The 17,308-nt window shown below is 39.1% G+C and overlaps 1 protein-coding gene across 1 annotated transcript in view; it reads left to right on the forward strand.

Annotated features, from left to right (window-relative positions):
- Positions 1–6,849: 6,849 nt before the first annotated feature.
- Positions 6,850–17,308, forward strand: part of AXDND1 (axonemal dynein light chain domain containing 1) — a 142,975-nt gene continuing 132,516 nt past the window's right edge. The window contains exons 1-3 of the mRNA XM_063105917.1: positions 6,850–6,946; positions 8,803–8,975; positions 9,478–9,581. Coding sequence (XP_062961987.1) covers positions 6,850–6,946; positions 8,803–8,975; positions 9,478–9,581 — 374 coding nt within the window. The remainder of the gene's footprint in view (positions 6,947–8,802; positions 8,976–9,477; positions 9,582–17,308) is intronic.

Genomic DNA, 17,308 nt, shown 5'->3' on the forward strand with positions numbered 1-17,308 from the left:
TATTTGTTGGACTGATCAAGGCTATTTTTTAAAAAGCTCTCATCTTCCTTTTCTTTTAAAATAATTTTCTGCCTGAGATTTTAAGTGACAGCAATTAATATGTGTAGAACTATAGACTGTTTAGAATGCAAAGACTGTCCTAAGAATCTTTCAGATACACAACTCTTAAAGGATTGGCCACTTTCTGTGAAAGAAACTGGTTTGATAGGAACATTCTTATTGCTAGCTGCTTTTAGCAAAAGTCTTCTTTGAATCGTCACCTACACTCTTTGAACAAATAAAAACTAAACATCTTGCTAATGTGTTTCAGGAACTTTTTGTATTTTTCTTATTTTGCTAATAGAATGAAAACTATATTCAGTTACAGGATGATACTTTTTCTTTCGGAAAAGTAATGAGCTTAGAATTTCTTTCCTATAAGGAGTATTAATGATAGTAATCATTATTTTGGGCATATTTTCCAAGGGAACAACTAGGTAGTATGTATTTCATTTTCTAATTAGATCTCTAACTTGGTCTTCTAGTACCTACATGTGTGGGATAAATTTGTTAGACGCTTTTATTCTCAATCCTGGATAATGAAGCAAAAGGTTTTGTTTTGTAGGTAGATTAATGTACTGCAATTGCTTAGGTAAGGTTGTGCACTTTACATTAGAATTTAATTAGAAAACTGAGACTGCTTTTACATGTCAGTAACTACAACATTTGGAAGCAAAAGGAATGGAGAAAAAGTTTTGTCCTTTTTCAACAGTTGCAAGGTAAAGGTGAGTGATACTGGCAGGAAAGAAAGTACAATATATAAATAATCTATATTGGCAAACAGATTATGTTGTAGAATTAATTCATTTAGTATAGGCAATTTTTATAGTTTTAAAATTATACTTGCCTGAAAAAATTGAATCTTGAAGTTTTTATAGAAAATTTAAAAACATTGTGTGTGTAAAAGTTGCTCATTTGGTCTACATAGTGTAAAAAGGTAACTTTTTAACTGTTGAGGTCTTTTGTGCAACAATGTCTTTGTTTTTGTTTTGTATGGTTACAAGTAACTTTGTCTTGGGGGGTAAAAATAATAATGAGGTAAACTAATATAACCATCGCAACAAAGTGGTCTGATATAGTGCAGTAGTTCAAGATTTATTTTTGTATTGAATCATTTTAAAAAGTAAATTGTTACACTTAGGCCCAGTACATAAAACATATAAACTATAGCTACTTCTAGTTGAGATAATGATAGTGGGCCTAGAGCCTTTCTTGCATGGTACATCTTTTTTTTTTTTTTTTTTTTAAAGATGACCGGTAAGGGGATCTCAACCCTTGGCTTGGTGTTGTCAACACTACGCTCAGCCAGTGAGCTAACCAGCCATCCCTATATAGGATCCGAACCCGTGGCCTTGGTGTTATCAGCACCGCACTCTCCCGAGTGAGTCACGGGCTAGCCCGCATGGTACATCATTCTCTCATTCCACAAAATAACCAGTTTGAAAACCACTGGTGCCGTGAAAAAAGAGCATGGGATTTTGATTAAGGTAGCCCCATATTTACTTACAAGGTGACCTTGAGCAAAGTTGCTTAATTTACCAGAGCCACAGTTTTCCCCATCTGTGAAATGGGGATAGTAATTACCTTATAAGATTGTTGCAAAGTACTAGCCCTGGAAGAAATAGGGCCTCATTATTTTCTTACCCCCATAAATTCTAAACCTAAATCCTATTATCTATCTCATTGGTGGCTTTTAAAAATGTGAATGTTTTAAATGCTGCACACTCCCAAGAATATATGCTTTTCTTTTAAACACTCTCAAGATGACGTGAATCAGTACTGCCCTTTATATAACAGGCTCTCCCATAATGGAATTTACCTGGTCACTTTAAACAAGATTGCTAAAGCACTCACTCATGTTTTCCATGTTTCCTTAATTATTTTCAGGTTTATCTGCTTTAGCATTAGAATAGAGTGGCAAGCTTCTAAAAAGGTACATTTCTGCTATTACCTCGGTATTTAAATGTTTATATGTACGTTTTAGAATTTATGGAGGGGAAGGAAACAGGCCTTATTTCTGCCAGTGTAAAGAATACTTATAGGCTTGGAAGGCAGAATAAATTTCTTAATGGAAGATAGCTCATACTAAATAAAGTTTAAGCGACTTGCTTACTATTTTGGTGCAAAATTTCATGTAACTTATGTAATATTCTCTATATAGATATATAAACACACATATATATGAGGGGTCTTCAAAGAGTTCGTGGAAGGATTCGTATTATCTTAATTCCATTTTCCCACAAACTTTTTGAAGTGCCCTTGTGTGTGTACACACACACACACACTCTCTCTCTCCTCTCTCTCTCTCTCTCTCTCTCTCTCTCTCTCTCTCAGATCTGTCTTGGACATTGTTTCATTTGTCTTATCTCTAGGCTTTATTGTTATGGCTCCAAAATGGAAGGAACTGGGACATAAATATTTTGAAAAATAAAACAAATACTATTAGTGAAGCTTATGTAAGGATTTGAGTAGTTTTTGACATCACTCAAGTTTCTATCAGGTAATAGAGTGTTGAAACCCTTTGTTGAAATAAAATGTTACATATAAGCTGTTTAAAGAGAAAGCTGTTTAGGAAGGGGGAGGGGAACCCTTCTTCCCTACCCTAAACTTGATGACCAGTTTGAAAATCAGTAGACAATAACAATAATAAAGTTGATTAGGTTAGTGGGAAAGCTGTGTAATCTATATAGTCTACTAAATCCTTAATAAAGTCCCCCCGACCTTTTTTGTTTTTATAAAATAAAAGACGTTAATAGCTAATTTGGAGTTCAGGAAAAGAATGGGTTAATTTCAGAAGTGACAGTTTAAAAAATCTAAAACTGCCGCTGTCCTTTTTTCTAAGTGCTCTCTTTCTTATTTCTGCATTGTTGCATTCACATTTCTGCTGTCAATATGCCGTTCTCAACAGAGTGCTAAACTTTAAGCCACTAAATCCTGCACCATGCTTTGGGGTGTCGTCCTAATGAGATCGGAGCTGTACTTTGTTTTAAATACCTTTGAAACAGGCAACTCATGTGCCCAGTCATGCGCTCAGTCATTTAGAGATACAGTTTGAATTCCCATTTGCAAATGTGCTACTTCTTGGGTGGGAAGAGAGCTAAGCCTCAGTCAAGGCTCTATCATTTGGGCCAATGCAGCAGCTTCCTGTGTCTACGCCTTTCCAGCTTGTGTGTTAATCCATAGTGTTCTGAAAGCAGCAGAAGTGTCATGTAAATTTGAAGTTGTTTTTTAAGGTTTTCTATAATTAAAGGTGTCTTTTCTAATTTATTCTTGTTTGCTGTTTTCCTGAATTTCTGTTTTCTCCTCCCCCTGCAAATCCTGGTTTGTCTAATCACTGGTACCATGACTTTAATGTGCATTGTATTAGCATTAACTTAAACATTTTTTAACTTAAGAAAAAATATGCATACACACAAAAAAGGCACAATAGTGCATATGTGAAGAATGTGGTAAATAAATATATTTGGAAAAAGCCTAGTTTCTGTCTTAAAAGTAATTTCAAGTGTATTCAGTATTAACTCTATACTTGTATTTTATATTCATAAATGCTTTTCCTCTTAATATCAGGCAGCTTTATATGCTGAATATAGCCAAAAGAGAAGGCACATAACTGAACAGGACTTTCTTGTCCAGGCTAATGTGAGGAGCCATGTTATAGATTACAAAGTAATAAATAGTGGGACCCAATTGTGACTTTGAATTTGTATCCAGAAAAGTGGTAACACTGACTCTTCAGCCTCCTCTCTATTGTGGACATTATTTGTTGCTTAATTCTTTTTCTCTTGTCTATTTAAAACCTGTGAATGAGTCTTTCTAATACAGTGCCACTCCCTGCCTCCAATAGGTAGAAATGGACTTCAGGTTTCTAGTGAAAGGTGAAAATATGTTGGACCAGGAAGTATGCCTTTTAAGATAAGACTAGGGAAAATCAGTATTGAAGCAAGACAGATTGCTTCCCCTCTGCTATGGTTTGAATGTATTCCCTCCAAAATGCAAGCGTTGCCAGTGTAGTATTGAGGTGGGGCTTTTAAGAGGTGATTAGGCCATGAAGACTCCTTCTTCATGAATGGGATTAAGATTCTTATAAAAGAGGCTTCATGCAGCCATTGGCTCTCCTGCCCTTCCTCCTGCCATGTGAGGACACAGCCTTTCTCCCCTCAACACACAACGAACCTCTGGCACCTTGACCTTGGACTTCCCAGCCTCCAGAACTGTGAAAAATAAATTTCTTTCTAAATTATCCAGTCTAAGGTAATCTGTTATAGCACCACAGATGGACAAAGACAGCTTTCTCCAAAAAATCTACTCATAACAGGAAACTATTATGATTAGTACTTGATGTCACAACGCTGTATAGAAGCACACATCAGCAACAGTCAAGAAGTACTACGTAGTTACCTTGATGGCTTAGCTATGCCCACCTGTCTCTGTAGTGCAAGAGGAGTGGGAAGGGGGAAGTCCCTTCAGAAATTAAATGTTCCTGTTTCTTGGACTGAGTCCACTATGGGCAAAGCCATAGTGTGGCAATTTTTCTTGATGAATTTATGAAAGTTTAAGGTCCAGTCCTTTTAGGCTCAGATAGCTTGCACTTGGACTCAACCACGTTCATGCATCTGATTTATAAAACTAGTATAGTAGTTTGTAAAGTTACCATGAGAAATCAATCACTCATGGAGTGTCATACTCAAGATTGGCATAATCACTGAATGTGCTCTTTAGGAGCCCAGCTTATTGTATGATGAGAAAGATGAATTTATTATCAGACTGCATCATCGTCATGTGCCAGGTACACTGAAGATACACATGTGAACAAGGCAAAAGCATATTTCTTCCTAAAGGCACACCAGTGCTAAACTGAATGACATAAAACAGACAATCTGAGGCACCATTTCAGTTTTAGGGATGCCGTTCTTGTGTAGAAGCAATACTAGTTACTCTTTCCCCTGGGAAGTGTTTGGCTGAGCAGTGCCTAGATATCCCCCTCAGTGTCTCTTTTTAAAAGTTTCTAATTGATACCTTCATTTTTTAGCTATATTAGATACAAATACTGGTCTACTTCCCATTCAGACTCCTTCAGGGAGCCTTTGTATGCTCTATTTAAGTGCCTGCAAATATGTGTATAATCCTGCCCACACACTCAGAAAATGAGTTGGTAAGAGATCTGGTGCAAAAGCACACTCAGTTTTTTCCCCCCAGTTCAGGGCATGTTTGGTGATTACACTGGCTTTCTTCTGAGATAATACTGAAAAAAAAATTAGGGTGACAGGGGAGATATGGCTAAATGCTAAAGTTCTCAGACACCCAAGATGTTTCACTAGAAGAGTTAAAAGAGACCATACAGTTTTTATTTTGAACTCTTTGCCCATATTTCTCTTTGCTATTACCCTGGAAACCAGAATCCAGAGCCTTAATTCTGTCAACACACCAGTACTACCTGACTGTCAAACGTCATACTGAAGGCGTTTGTCTAGCCACTGTACTTGTTACTGAGAAGATGACGACTGAAGAAGACTTCTTACCTTTTGAAATTTATTTTCCAGAGTGAAGGCATCTAATCTAGATTCTGAGATTCCACCGGCATTCATTTGGCATTAAATGTCCGCATTAATACGAAATGATCTCTGGTAGCAGATGCGAGCGGGGCTCAGCTCGGTGTGAACGAGCTGGTCGCCTTCTTTCCTGAGAGCAGGTTTTCAAGCGGGAAGACCCCTTGATTTTACGTGGGATGGCTCCGCCTAAAGTGCAACCCTTCTTTCCTGCCTCCAGGAAAAACCAAAACAAACAAAAAACACAAAGAACGTGTACCCAGGATTGCCTTCCTTGTGTCTAAGAAGTCGTAATCGAAATGCCAAGAAACGGGCAGCTTAAAGCCTCACCTGATGAGGTAATCAAAAATCATGAGTTCTCATTTCGCCCTGAGTTTAGCTTTTAGAAACATAAGCGGGAAAAAAGGGGAGGGGGTTGGAGGTGCGGAGCCTAGAGAGATGGAAACGATTTACAGACCCCCCCTTGCTCCTAGCGGGCGGCGCCTTGCCCACGGAGCTCGTCCCGGGCAAAGCCCGGCCAGCTGGCGCCTGCGCGCCGCCCGGCCCGCAGCCGGAAGCCCCGCGATCGGGACGCTCTCGGATCGCGGCACTGCGGCCCGATTGAACGCTTTTCTCTATTGCTACGAACATCGAAACTCAGAGTGGAGGGATTGTTTCGTAGCTGTCCGCCTCCTCCGCCGAAGGCACCGCCGAAGGCAGCCCCTGTGGAGGGTTGCCGCGACTCGGGGTCCTGGGTTTCTATGACGACGCACTGGCGGGCGGAGAAAAGGACTGATCAGACGCCTGGCGGGAAACAGTTTGCGAGTACCGGTTGCAGGTGTCCGTTTCCCGTCACTTTTACTGAAACGGTGCGAGTCCTGTCCAGCCCTAGTCCGTAGAGCTTGCGTGTGCGAGGGTGCTGCCTGTGGGGGAGGCAGGGGACCCGAGGCGACCTGCTAGGCTGAGCGGCGCCCGCCAGGGGTGCCCGCGGAATGTGGTGGGCCGAGCGAGTCCTCACGGCCTGCGCCCTGACCCTGACGCACCCACAGGTTTCTTAGTCACGTCCGACGACCTGAGAGCACAAGAGGTCTCCCTGCAAAGCGGGTAAACCATGTTAGATGAATTCGAATCTCCGATCTGAACATAAGCACTTAACGGGTCTCGTTTTCTTGCCTGTAGGACAATGTGGCAGCCTGCAAGTCCCACTACGGTGCTGATTTGTTTCTAAGTTAGCTTTCCGAAGGAATATTTCAAATTACTAAAGAGATAGGAGACATTGTTTATTATGTCTCTTCCGAAAACGTCCTCCACATCGCTAAACTCCGCGTCAACATCTGAGGGCAAAAAGTTAAAAGTGTCTGTAGCCAAGGAAGAGACAAGAGGTAAACTTAAAGGATTCTGCAGAAATAAACAATGATGGCCATAGACAGAAGTCACGGTCCATTCACCGTTTTTCTTAGTGCCATAATTAGCTACGCTTTTCTAACACACTTGTTTAAATAAAACCAAAAGCCATTCCTCTTACAGTATTTTTGAGTCAGGGTCCTGTTTCACTGCTCCACCTAAAGACTGTGTTTATAATTTTATTTCAAATGCTAATGAGTTTTATATTATTTTAAATTCACCGTATTTTAGATACCAAAGTTGTGTGAAAGCCCTTTTTTGCTACCTGGTCTATGGCTTCAAGAAACTTTAAAAAAATAATAGTGAAGATAAGAAACACATGCAATTTAGCACAACATGTTAATTTGCATCAGGTTTTAGTAATTTTTCTGAATGAGAGTAATTCCTTAAGATTTTAATTCATGTACAGAAAAATGCAGATCTGTACTAGAATTTAAGGAGATTTTGCCAAAGCCCCATCCAACCTTTTTTTTCTTCTATTTCTTCTGATATTTTGATTCCATCTCAAGCTGTCTCTTGAGAATTGGTAATGTAAACCTTAGAAGTTTTGATGGTGATCAAACCATGTTGCCTCCTTACAGAAAATGTAAACCATACTATGTGAGGGGCATAGATTAAGAACAGTGCCAACCCAACTCTACCTAACTTCATAGGGGACCTTTTCCTATATTAGCCCTACTACCCATTTTTATAACTTCTCTGCCCTAGTCAAGTGGAAAGCTGTTTACTGTTCTTATTCCTCTGATTTGCTCAGATTGTTCCTGTAAGGAAAATGGACAAATGTTCAGGCTCTCTCAGATGTTCGGAATCTTGCCGAGCATGACCTAGCCTGTTTAATGTAAATATGTTAATTGCACATGTGCACCCAGTGTTCCTTGGTTATTGTCTGATGTAATTGCTCATGTGTGCCCAGGTGTTGCTTGGTTATCTACTTGCACCCAGGTGTCCCTCGATTATCTGACTTAAGTATAAAGGACCAACGACTCTGGTTCACAGTGCCCCCAGGACGTCCCCTTCCCCCCCACCCCACATCAGGTCACCAGGCCACTGCTGGACCTGCTGTAAGCAGCTGCTACTGGGGCGGGGGCTGAACTTGCATCCAAATGAAGCATGTCAACCATGCCAGCAGCTCCCAGGATCTTTCCAATTACCTACTTCACAACCTGCGTATGAGGGGTCTGTAACCCAGCCTGCACAGAACAGGTTTGAGGGGTCTATGACCCAGTCTGTGCACAATAGGTTTGAAGGGTCTGTGACCCAGCCTTTACAATGGGTGTAAAGGGTCTGTGAGCCCTAGCCCAACAGTTCCACTCTTTATTTCCAACAATTCCAGTTCTTTTTTTACTTTTAAACCCAACTGAGATCCCTTCTACCCTATAAATCCGTCAATTTGATGCAATTATTCTTACCTTTAAATTTATATAACAAAAAATGACTAATTTGACAGTTTTGAGGAGTAGAAGATTTCTCTTGTCATTTTCACATGAAAGGGTAAATAGGCGTTCATTCCCATCATCTTAAGGTTATCATAGTTAATGGAGTATGTGAGGTGAGTTTAATTTTCACCTTTCAGTTTGGAATAATGCAGGTTCCTCTTTGAACCTGAATTTTTGAACCTGTGTCTGATGTAATGTGAGTAGGGCAGTCCATATGAGTGTATTTCCCTTGACTAAATGATGTTTTAAATACTAGTTGTTAACTATTCTTGTCAACTGGAAGCAATGTTTTTCTCTGTTAGAAACACATAGGTGGGACTTATGAGGCAGTATAGGAAGCTCTGTCTAACTCTCCAAAAATACTACAGTAAGAGTTTTCTTTCTCATTACTTTCTTAGGACTTCCTGAGCTAAGGGAGAAAAAAAATATGATGGATCGTTCAAAACCCCTTCCTACTTCCCTTCAGAATGAGTTCATACCTGAGGAAGTTCTTCTTTCTTTGACCTATGCAGCCAATACTGGTCCTTGTCCTGAAAACTTACTGCCTCCTAAGAAAATTAAAACTCCAAAGGTGCGTATAAACACGTAGAGTACTTGGGAACATTATTTTCTGGTAATCCAGTTCATAAAGTATTTATTGAGTATATGTTATATATTCCAGATAGCCTTAAAACAATTTTTTAAAGTAATTTCCTAGATTGAAAGCTCGAATCTTTTGCATGAATGTTTCAAAGCTTGAGTATTTCCATTAACCTGTTTTTATGTAGATTTACCAAAATGATCATTACTACTCTTAGTCTTAATATTTTTCATTCACTGTAGATTGTTCTAGTTTCAGTCTTTCTTAATGTTATTGAAAAAGTATTCAGCTCTTTATTCTAGAGTATCCATATGCTGTTAATGTAAGTACAAGGGTACTTCAAAAAATTTATGGAAAAATGGAATTAGAAAATAATGTGAATCTTTCAGTGAACTTTTTGAAGATCCCTCTTGTACTCAAAACTAGTAAGAATAGATTTCATTTGATCGGAGCGCCCCCTGCTGGGTATTGATGTGTTTTTGCTTTTTCCTAGGGTACTCTTCCACGCCCTGTAGACCATGTCTGGCATCACCCTACACGAAGGAATAAATTCCAGTACCTGATTGACCATCCTGTCTCCCTAACTGGAGCTGGAAGGTAAAGGAGGAAGATAGTTGGGTAGATGCAGATAAGTAGAGTCATTTTCTCATTTTTGTATGATTGCCTTGGGAGGGGCTGAATTGGAAAAAATCATGGAATCACAGATTATAAAACTTGCAGTATCTTTGGTGAATTAGAATGCAATCTAAAAGGGCAAAGGACTCCCTTTTTGTTTTTTATTATTATCAGTAAGATGGTGATAGGTGCTGGCTCTATATGCTTTGTTTAAATTTGTTTTTTCATGCGTTTGTGTACTTGTCCCTATACTCCCCTATTCCTTGGAATTATAACCTACTGAAAGGTACAAGATCTTACATACAAAATGTCTTTAGTGCCTCTTTTGTCTGTATGTGTATCTTTTTATGTACATTTTAGAGGAAAGAGCTAGGTAATATAGCTTCATTATGTGGAAAACCCTGAAGAACAAGTGCTTAATTTTGGGTTCTTTTCAAAAGGACCCTTAACATTTACACTGTTTCAAATCAAATCAGTGAATTCTATTTGTTGTTTTTGTGTCACGACTAAAAATATTCTGTCAAATTTTCCCTCTGAAGATTGTGACCTGCTCATTTTCTACATATTTTCCATTTGTCCATTTATTCCCTGTATGCCCGTTGTTTAACTCTCACTTCAACTGAAAGAAATGTTTAAACTTACCATACTTGGGTAAGTTATTTAGTCTTTCTAGAAGTTCCATTTTCTCATCAGTAAAAAGGGAATAATAGACTTGCTCAATTTTGTGTGCCTCCCAGGGACATTATAAATGAGATAATGGATGCAAGAGGACTTGTAAAACTATAAAGTGCTATTTAAATAGAAGATATTATTACTCAGGTATGCTCAGCGCTAGAAAAAGTGGCAGAAACTTGGACTATTTATTGGCTTTTGTGACCTGAGGCTTTTGTGTCATAAAATATCTGTACTTTGTGCCTTCAGATCATGGTTATAATTACTATTAATAATAATTAGTAGCTATGAGATGTTTGAAGTACTTTGAAAAATTAATTAGCTGTATCTGAATGTGGCAATAAGCTGACATGAAAGTTTTAATGTCAAATGACTTCTGGGCCTGACTTGTTCGCTCAGTTGGTTAGAGTGCAGTGTTGATAACACCAAGGTCAAGGTTTTAGATCCCCTTACCCGCCAGCTGCCAAAAAGACTTCTGAGCTGGAATTTTTTAAATATGAAGATCAGATAGATAGAAAATATTCCCCACTTCCCTCCCATTCAAATGTCCTCACTGTAATTCTGGAACCTATGAATACATACCTTATGTGGCAAAAGGGATTTTGCAGATGTGATAAAGATTAAGGACCCTGGGGTGGAGAGATTATCCTGGGTTGCCAGGGTGGGCCCAGCATAATCACAAGAATCTTTAATAGTGGAATGGGAAAGCAGTTGAGTAGGTCAGAGAGATGAGACAGAAGAAGTAGTACATATCTGAAGCATGAAAGGGGTTCAACCTGGCTCTGAAGATGATAGGTGGGGGGGACAAAAGCCAAGAAATTGGCTACTAGAAGATGGGACTCCTAGTGACAACTCAGCTAACAACTATCAAGGAAACAGGGATCTCAATCCTACAACCTCAAGGAAAGGAATTCTGTTAACAACCCAAATGAGCACAGAAATGGATCTTCCCCTGCAGCATCTAGAAAGAAACACAGACCTGTCAACACCTTGATTTTAGCCCTGTGAGACCTGTGTTGGACTTCTGACCTACAGAACTTTTAAGATAATAAATCTGCATTGTTTAAGCTGCTAAGTTTGTGGTAATTTGTTACCGTACTCATAGAAAACAAATATATGTATGTACAACTAATAGTATTCATAACAAAAGATAATTTGTTCAACATTCTCAAATATCCAGAGCACAGCCGTAAAATCCAAAACACTAAAGTAAATATCCTCTGAGTAATATTTTTCAGTGGCTCTATCAGTCAGAGTTCAGTGTAGAAAATAAATCACCCTAGATATTTTATGTGGGAAAGAGTTGAATGCAGAAAATTGGGTAGTTACAAATCTGTTTGAAGGGCTAAAGGAGTTGGTGTAAAGCAGTGTCTATGGGAATAACTTCCAGAACAGGGTGGAATTGACATCTCAAGGAAGCTACTACCTTTGCCTTGGGTTGCATATCCCCTCAAAACTTAATCCCCCACTGTAACTGTTGAGGGCAGGAAATATGGTTATGGTAATTGAAAGGTGGGGCCTAGAAGAGGCGATTAGATTGTCGGACCATGCCTAGTGAATGGATTAAAAATGGTGGTCATGGGCATATTCTGAGGGCTTTAAAAGGAGAATGCATGAGGAACTATCCCTCTTTCTTCTCCACCATCTTCTGCCATGAGAGATCCCTGTGGTACTGTCACCACCAAGCCTTTCACCAGATGTGTTGCTTGGACTTTGGACTTTGCAGCCGCTGAAACTGTAAGCAATAAATTTCACTTTCTTACAATTTATCTGGTTTCAGGTATTTCTGTTATAATCAACAGAAACTGACTAATACAACCTCTACGGCTGCCAGAAGAGCTACAAGTTCAAGAGTTTACCCCTTTGAATAGACATTTGTCCAAAAAATATTAAAATGGTCAATAAGCACATGAAAAGATGACCAACATAATTAGTGATTAAGCAAAGGCAAATTCAAATCATGAGATATTATTTCATACCCACTAGGATGGCCATAATACAAACGGTAGACAATAGTAAGTATAAGTGAGAATGTAGAGAAATTGGAAGTGTCATACATTGCTGGTGGGAACATAAAATAGTGCAGTCCCATTGGAAAACAGTTTGGCAGCTTCTCAAAAAATTAAACATAGAGTTATCATATGACCCAGTAATTCCACTCCTAAGTATGTACCCAAGAGAATTACAAACATGTCTGTACAAAAACTTGTACATGAATATTCATAGCAGCATTACTCATACAGCCAAAAAGTGGAAACAACCCAACTCTCTATCAATTGATGAATGAATACACAAAATATAGTATATCCATACAATGGAATATTATTCAGACATAAAAAAGGAGTGAATAGCCTGGCTAGTTAGCTCAGTTGGTTAGAGCTTGGTGTTATAACACCAAGGTCAAGGTTTCAGATCCCCACACTGGCCAGCCACCAAAAAAAAAAAAAGTGGAGTGAAGTACTGATGCACGCTACAACATGGATTTTATCAGTCCATCTTCTGTCGCTACAACTGAGTACCTAAGATTGGACAATTTATAAAGAAAAGAAATTTATTTCTTACAGTTCTAGAGGCTGGGTTGTCTAAGATTGAGGGGCTGCATTGGTGGTGAGGGCTTTCTTGCTAGTGGGGAACTCACTGTGGAATCCTGAGGCAGGGCAGAGCATCACGTGGTAGGGGGAGGGATGGCTTGAGAGACAGCCAAACTGGCTTTCTCGTGGTAACTAACTCATTCTTTCAATAACCTGTTAATCCATTAATCCATGAATGGTGACCCAATCACCTCCCAAAGGTGCCACCTGTCAACACTGCTGCTATTGGGTGCCAAGTTTTCAACACATGAACTTTGGGGGACACACTCAAACCACAGCAAGGATGAACCTTGAAAACATTATGCTAAGTGAAAGAAGCCAGTCACAAAAGAGCACATCTTGTATGTTTCTGTTTACGTGAAATGTTCAGAATAGGCAAATCCATAGACACAAAATGTAGACTACTGGTTGCCAAGGACTGAGGGGAGGGGAGAGTAATGAAGAACTGCTAATGCATATGGGGTACCTTTTTGGGGTGGTGGGAATATTCTGGAATAAGATACTGGTGATGGTTGTACAAACTTTGAATATATTAAACACTTGTAATTTGTAAATATACTAAAAACTTGTAAATTGCGCCCTTTAAAAGGGCTAATTTTGGGCCGCCCGTGGCTCACTCAGGAGAGTGTGGTGCTGATAACACCAAGGCCACGGGTTCGGATCCTAATAGGGATGGCCGGTTGGCTCACTGGCTGAGCGTGGTGCTGACAACACCAAGCCAAGGGTTGAGATCCCCTTACCGGTCATCTTTTAAAAAAAAAAAAAAAAAAAAAAAATCACTTTTACAAATGTTGTTAGTCGAATCAGCTAAAACATGGCAGGAAAAATCCCACAGGAGTGCATCTAATTTGTGGAGCTTAATTCACACCCAAGAACCCTAGCTGCAAGGATATCTGGGAAAGTGCTTTCCAATCTGTCCAATCCAAAGAAGGTGTCCAACACACCCAAGAGTCTACTGAATGTACAGCACTCTATTAGGTTTTAGAAATATAACCAGATAGTCCTTAAGAAACTTCTAGTTTCATAAGTCATATTACCTGAATTAGCAAGAAAAAGTATTGTTATTATATATATATATATATATATATATATATATATGAAGGCTGCAAAATTTTAGGTACATTTTAGAAAGGACAATGTTTATTGCTTTAAAAGCATACCTCATTTATTTGGAAAATCAGTATCTTTGAAATACCTTATTCCGTGACAACTTCAGGTAAAAGACATGCTTATTTGCATACATACCTCAACCAGTAATGATTTGGAGAAAAATTTAATTCATGAATTCAGTTTGATAATCTGGAGACTGGAGAAAGGGATGGAGAATTTCTTAAAGTCTGATGAAATCCAGTTTTTATGTTATGGCTAAGAATCAAAGTTTTTTTTGTTTTTGTTTTTTTAAATAAAAATAGATTTTCCAGGAAAGTGGAAGCTGGTAATTTACTGCAAGAGTTTTATTAAGAAATAAAACATATCTCTAATTATTATAAATGAAAAATTATATTCTAACAAATAAAACATGTTTTCTCTAAAAATAAATATACTCATTCAATAATGTATAGAAATGCAAAAGGCTCCTAAAATGACTGTCTGAGAAAATTTCAGTGATAGTTACCAAACCAACATATCCTTTAGAAAGTATGTGAGTGTATGTATATGTGTGTGTCTGAAGCATTCATGATTTTTAGCTAACAAAGTTATATTGGCCAACTTCTCCAGCATTTATTGGTGTGATAGAAACTGATAACCCATCAACCTGAGAGCAGTGTTTTAACATCTTTGTGACTGTCTCAGCCTGTAAGAGGGTGGAAGAGGGAAAGAATTGAAAGGATTGGGAAGTAAAGATCTAACATTTGTCCCCTGGATATATCCAAAAGAGCCAGAATATCACTGCACAGCACATCAACAGCAAAGAGATGGTTTTTACTAGCAATGTATGCATTTTTAAATGATGGTCAAAGTTGCATACAGGGGTACTTCAAAAAGTTCATGGAAAGATTCATAATATCTTTCAGTTCTATTTTTCAACAAACTTTTGAAATACCTTCATGTTTTGGGATCTTCCTGAGTCACTAGATTTGGCCTGTTGGCAAGAGCCTTATATGCCATATCAGCTGCCAGATAACGTTGCCCTCAAAGCATAGCCTCTCTCACCATTTCACCATATTGCAACCGTTATAATAATTCTAAAAGATAAACTTCAATGTCACTCTGTTTCTAAGACTTTCCTAGCTTGTCTTAGAATAAAGCCCAACTTTTTAGCATGAAGGCTTCCCATCATCTGGCCTTTGTTTAGTTCTCTAACTTCAATGCCTTTATTCTTCATACTTCAGCTATACATACTAAACTTCTTTTAGTTCACTTAAGTCACCCTGTGCTGTCTTGTCTCAGGGCCTATGCATATGCTATTCTCTCTACCTGAACTATGTGTGTTTTTTTGTTGCATACCTAAATCCAAATTAGTTTTTTTGTTCCCATTAATTGTCATTCATCCTAAGAGTATTTCTGAGTCAGTCTAGACCATATGTAGGTGGTGTTATTACTAGTTGTTCCCATAACATCCTATTCTCCAAAATAATAGTCATCATATTATACTTTTTTGTTGTTTGTGAGTCTTCCCCTGCATATTGAAAGCTCCAAAGTGGTGGGGACTGTGTCTATTTTTGAACAAATTAATGAATTTTAGACATTTTCATGTATAATCCTAGGACCTAGGGCACCCATATCTAATGGTGTAATTTTGCTCTTATTGTGGACATTAGAAACACCCTCTTATTTGGAATAATCTTGGATTGTAGCTCATGCCAAATATGTACTCAAAAACTTAGTTTCTCTAGATTTGTGGGTAAGTTTGGGTCCTTTCTATCAGATTTCAGTTCAGATCAAGATTGAGTATAATTTCCTCAAATGAATGATATTCCATGGAAGGTCTGCAACTCACCCTCCAGACTCTCTAGATTGTAACCAAGCAGACCCTTTGGGATGTGTATTAGTCAGTTTTCTTTCACTGATAACAGAATACCTGAATCTGGGTAATTTATAAGAAAATGAAATTTATTTCTTAAAGATTTTGAGGCTGGGAAGTCCAAGGTCCAGAGGGCACATCTGATGAGGGCCTTCTTGGTGTGGACTCTACACAGTCCTGTGGTGACATAGGGTATCACATAACGAGGGCTGGGCAAGAGTTATTTACATGTTCACTTGATCCCCTTATAAAGCCATTAGTCTCCTCCCTGATAACTCATTAAATCATTAGCCCATTAATCCATGAAGAGATGAATCCATTCATGGGGGCCTAGTCTTCATGATTCAATCACCTCTTGAAGGCCCCACATTTCAAATACCATATTGGGGTTAAGTTCCAACATGAACTTGGGGGAGGGAGGGGAACATTCAAGCCACAGCAGATGGCTTCAGATCCCATTATTCCACCCAACACCAGATATCTGCTTGCCTTACATTTCTTATTTATCTAAGTCACTACCACACGTTTATGCCTCCCAAACCGTTCATCACTATTAAGATGCTGATGGCCCCACATAGCCATATACATCCTCTAATTAAATCCAGACTTCCCCTCCTCCACTTTTCCAAACTCCTTCACTGTGACCTCTGGAACTCAGTTTACATCAGCAAAACTCCCTATATACTCAACTCCTTCTCTCAACATTCCCTTCACCTTCTGCTTTAACTAAAACTCTGCCTGTCCTCTGAATATACTGGTTTCCTTGCAACCCTCTCAAGTAGAAGCTGTTATTTTCCCCTACTCTATGTACCTATCACAGTTTGGTTTCTCAAGGAAGCAGACTCTGAAATGGAGGTTAGTGTGCAGGATATTTATTAGGGAGTGCCACTGGAATCAACACCTGTGGAAAAGAGGGGGAAGAAGAGGGATTGGGCAGAAAAAAGTAGAGCTGCAACAAAAATGGTTCATCAGAGTTGTCCTACCTTGGGCCAAAATGGCTGACATAGGAAGGATGCAAACATGGGTGATGCAGTTCTCTACAGCCGAGGTGATCTCTGGAGGTGCTGACAGCCAAAAGCTGTCTATTGACGGGGGTTCCAAAAGCTAGGCCAACTGGTCGTTCTTTGAAGGGTGTTCTGGGTGGCATATCTTCAGTCTGCAACACCCCTTACACTGATTATCTGACTTCTTCATGTATCTTCTGGGAGCAATTCCTCTGGGATTGTGGTGGGCTTCTCCTTCTAGAAGAAACTTAGAAGAGAAGGTTAGTGGGACCTCACTGCTGCAGCTGGTCTTGTGGCCTGTACTTGTTGCAGATCCTTTTCCTGTCCTGGACCCCTTAAAACTGATGATCCTTCATATCGCCCAGTATTTGGGCTGGAGCCATATTCCCAGGTGTGAAAAGTGCTGCCATTCAGATGTGTGTTTACTTCTTCAAGGTGGGAACTGCAAGATGCAGTCATTTGGCTTTTACTTTGGAT

Source organism: Cynocephalus volans, chromosome 8 (assembly GCF_027409185.1).
Source record: "Cynocephalus volans isolate mCynVol1 chromosome 8, mCynVol1.pri, whole genome shotgun sequence".
NCBI classification, from domain to species: Eukaryota; Metazoa; Chordata; class Mammalia; order Dermoptera; family Cynocephalidae; genus Cynocephalus; species Cynocephalus volans.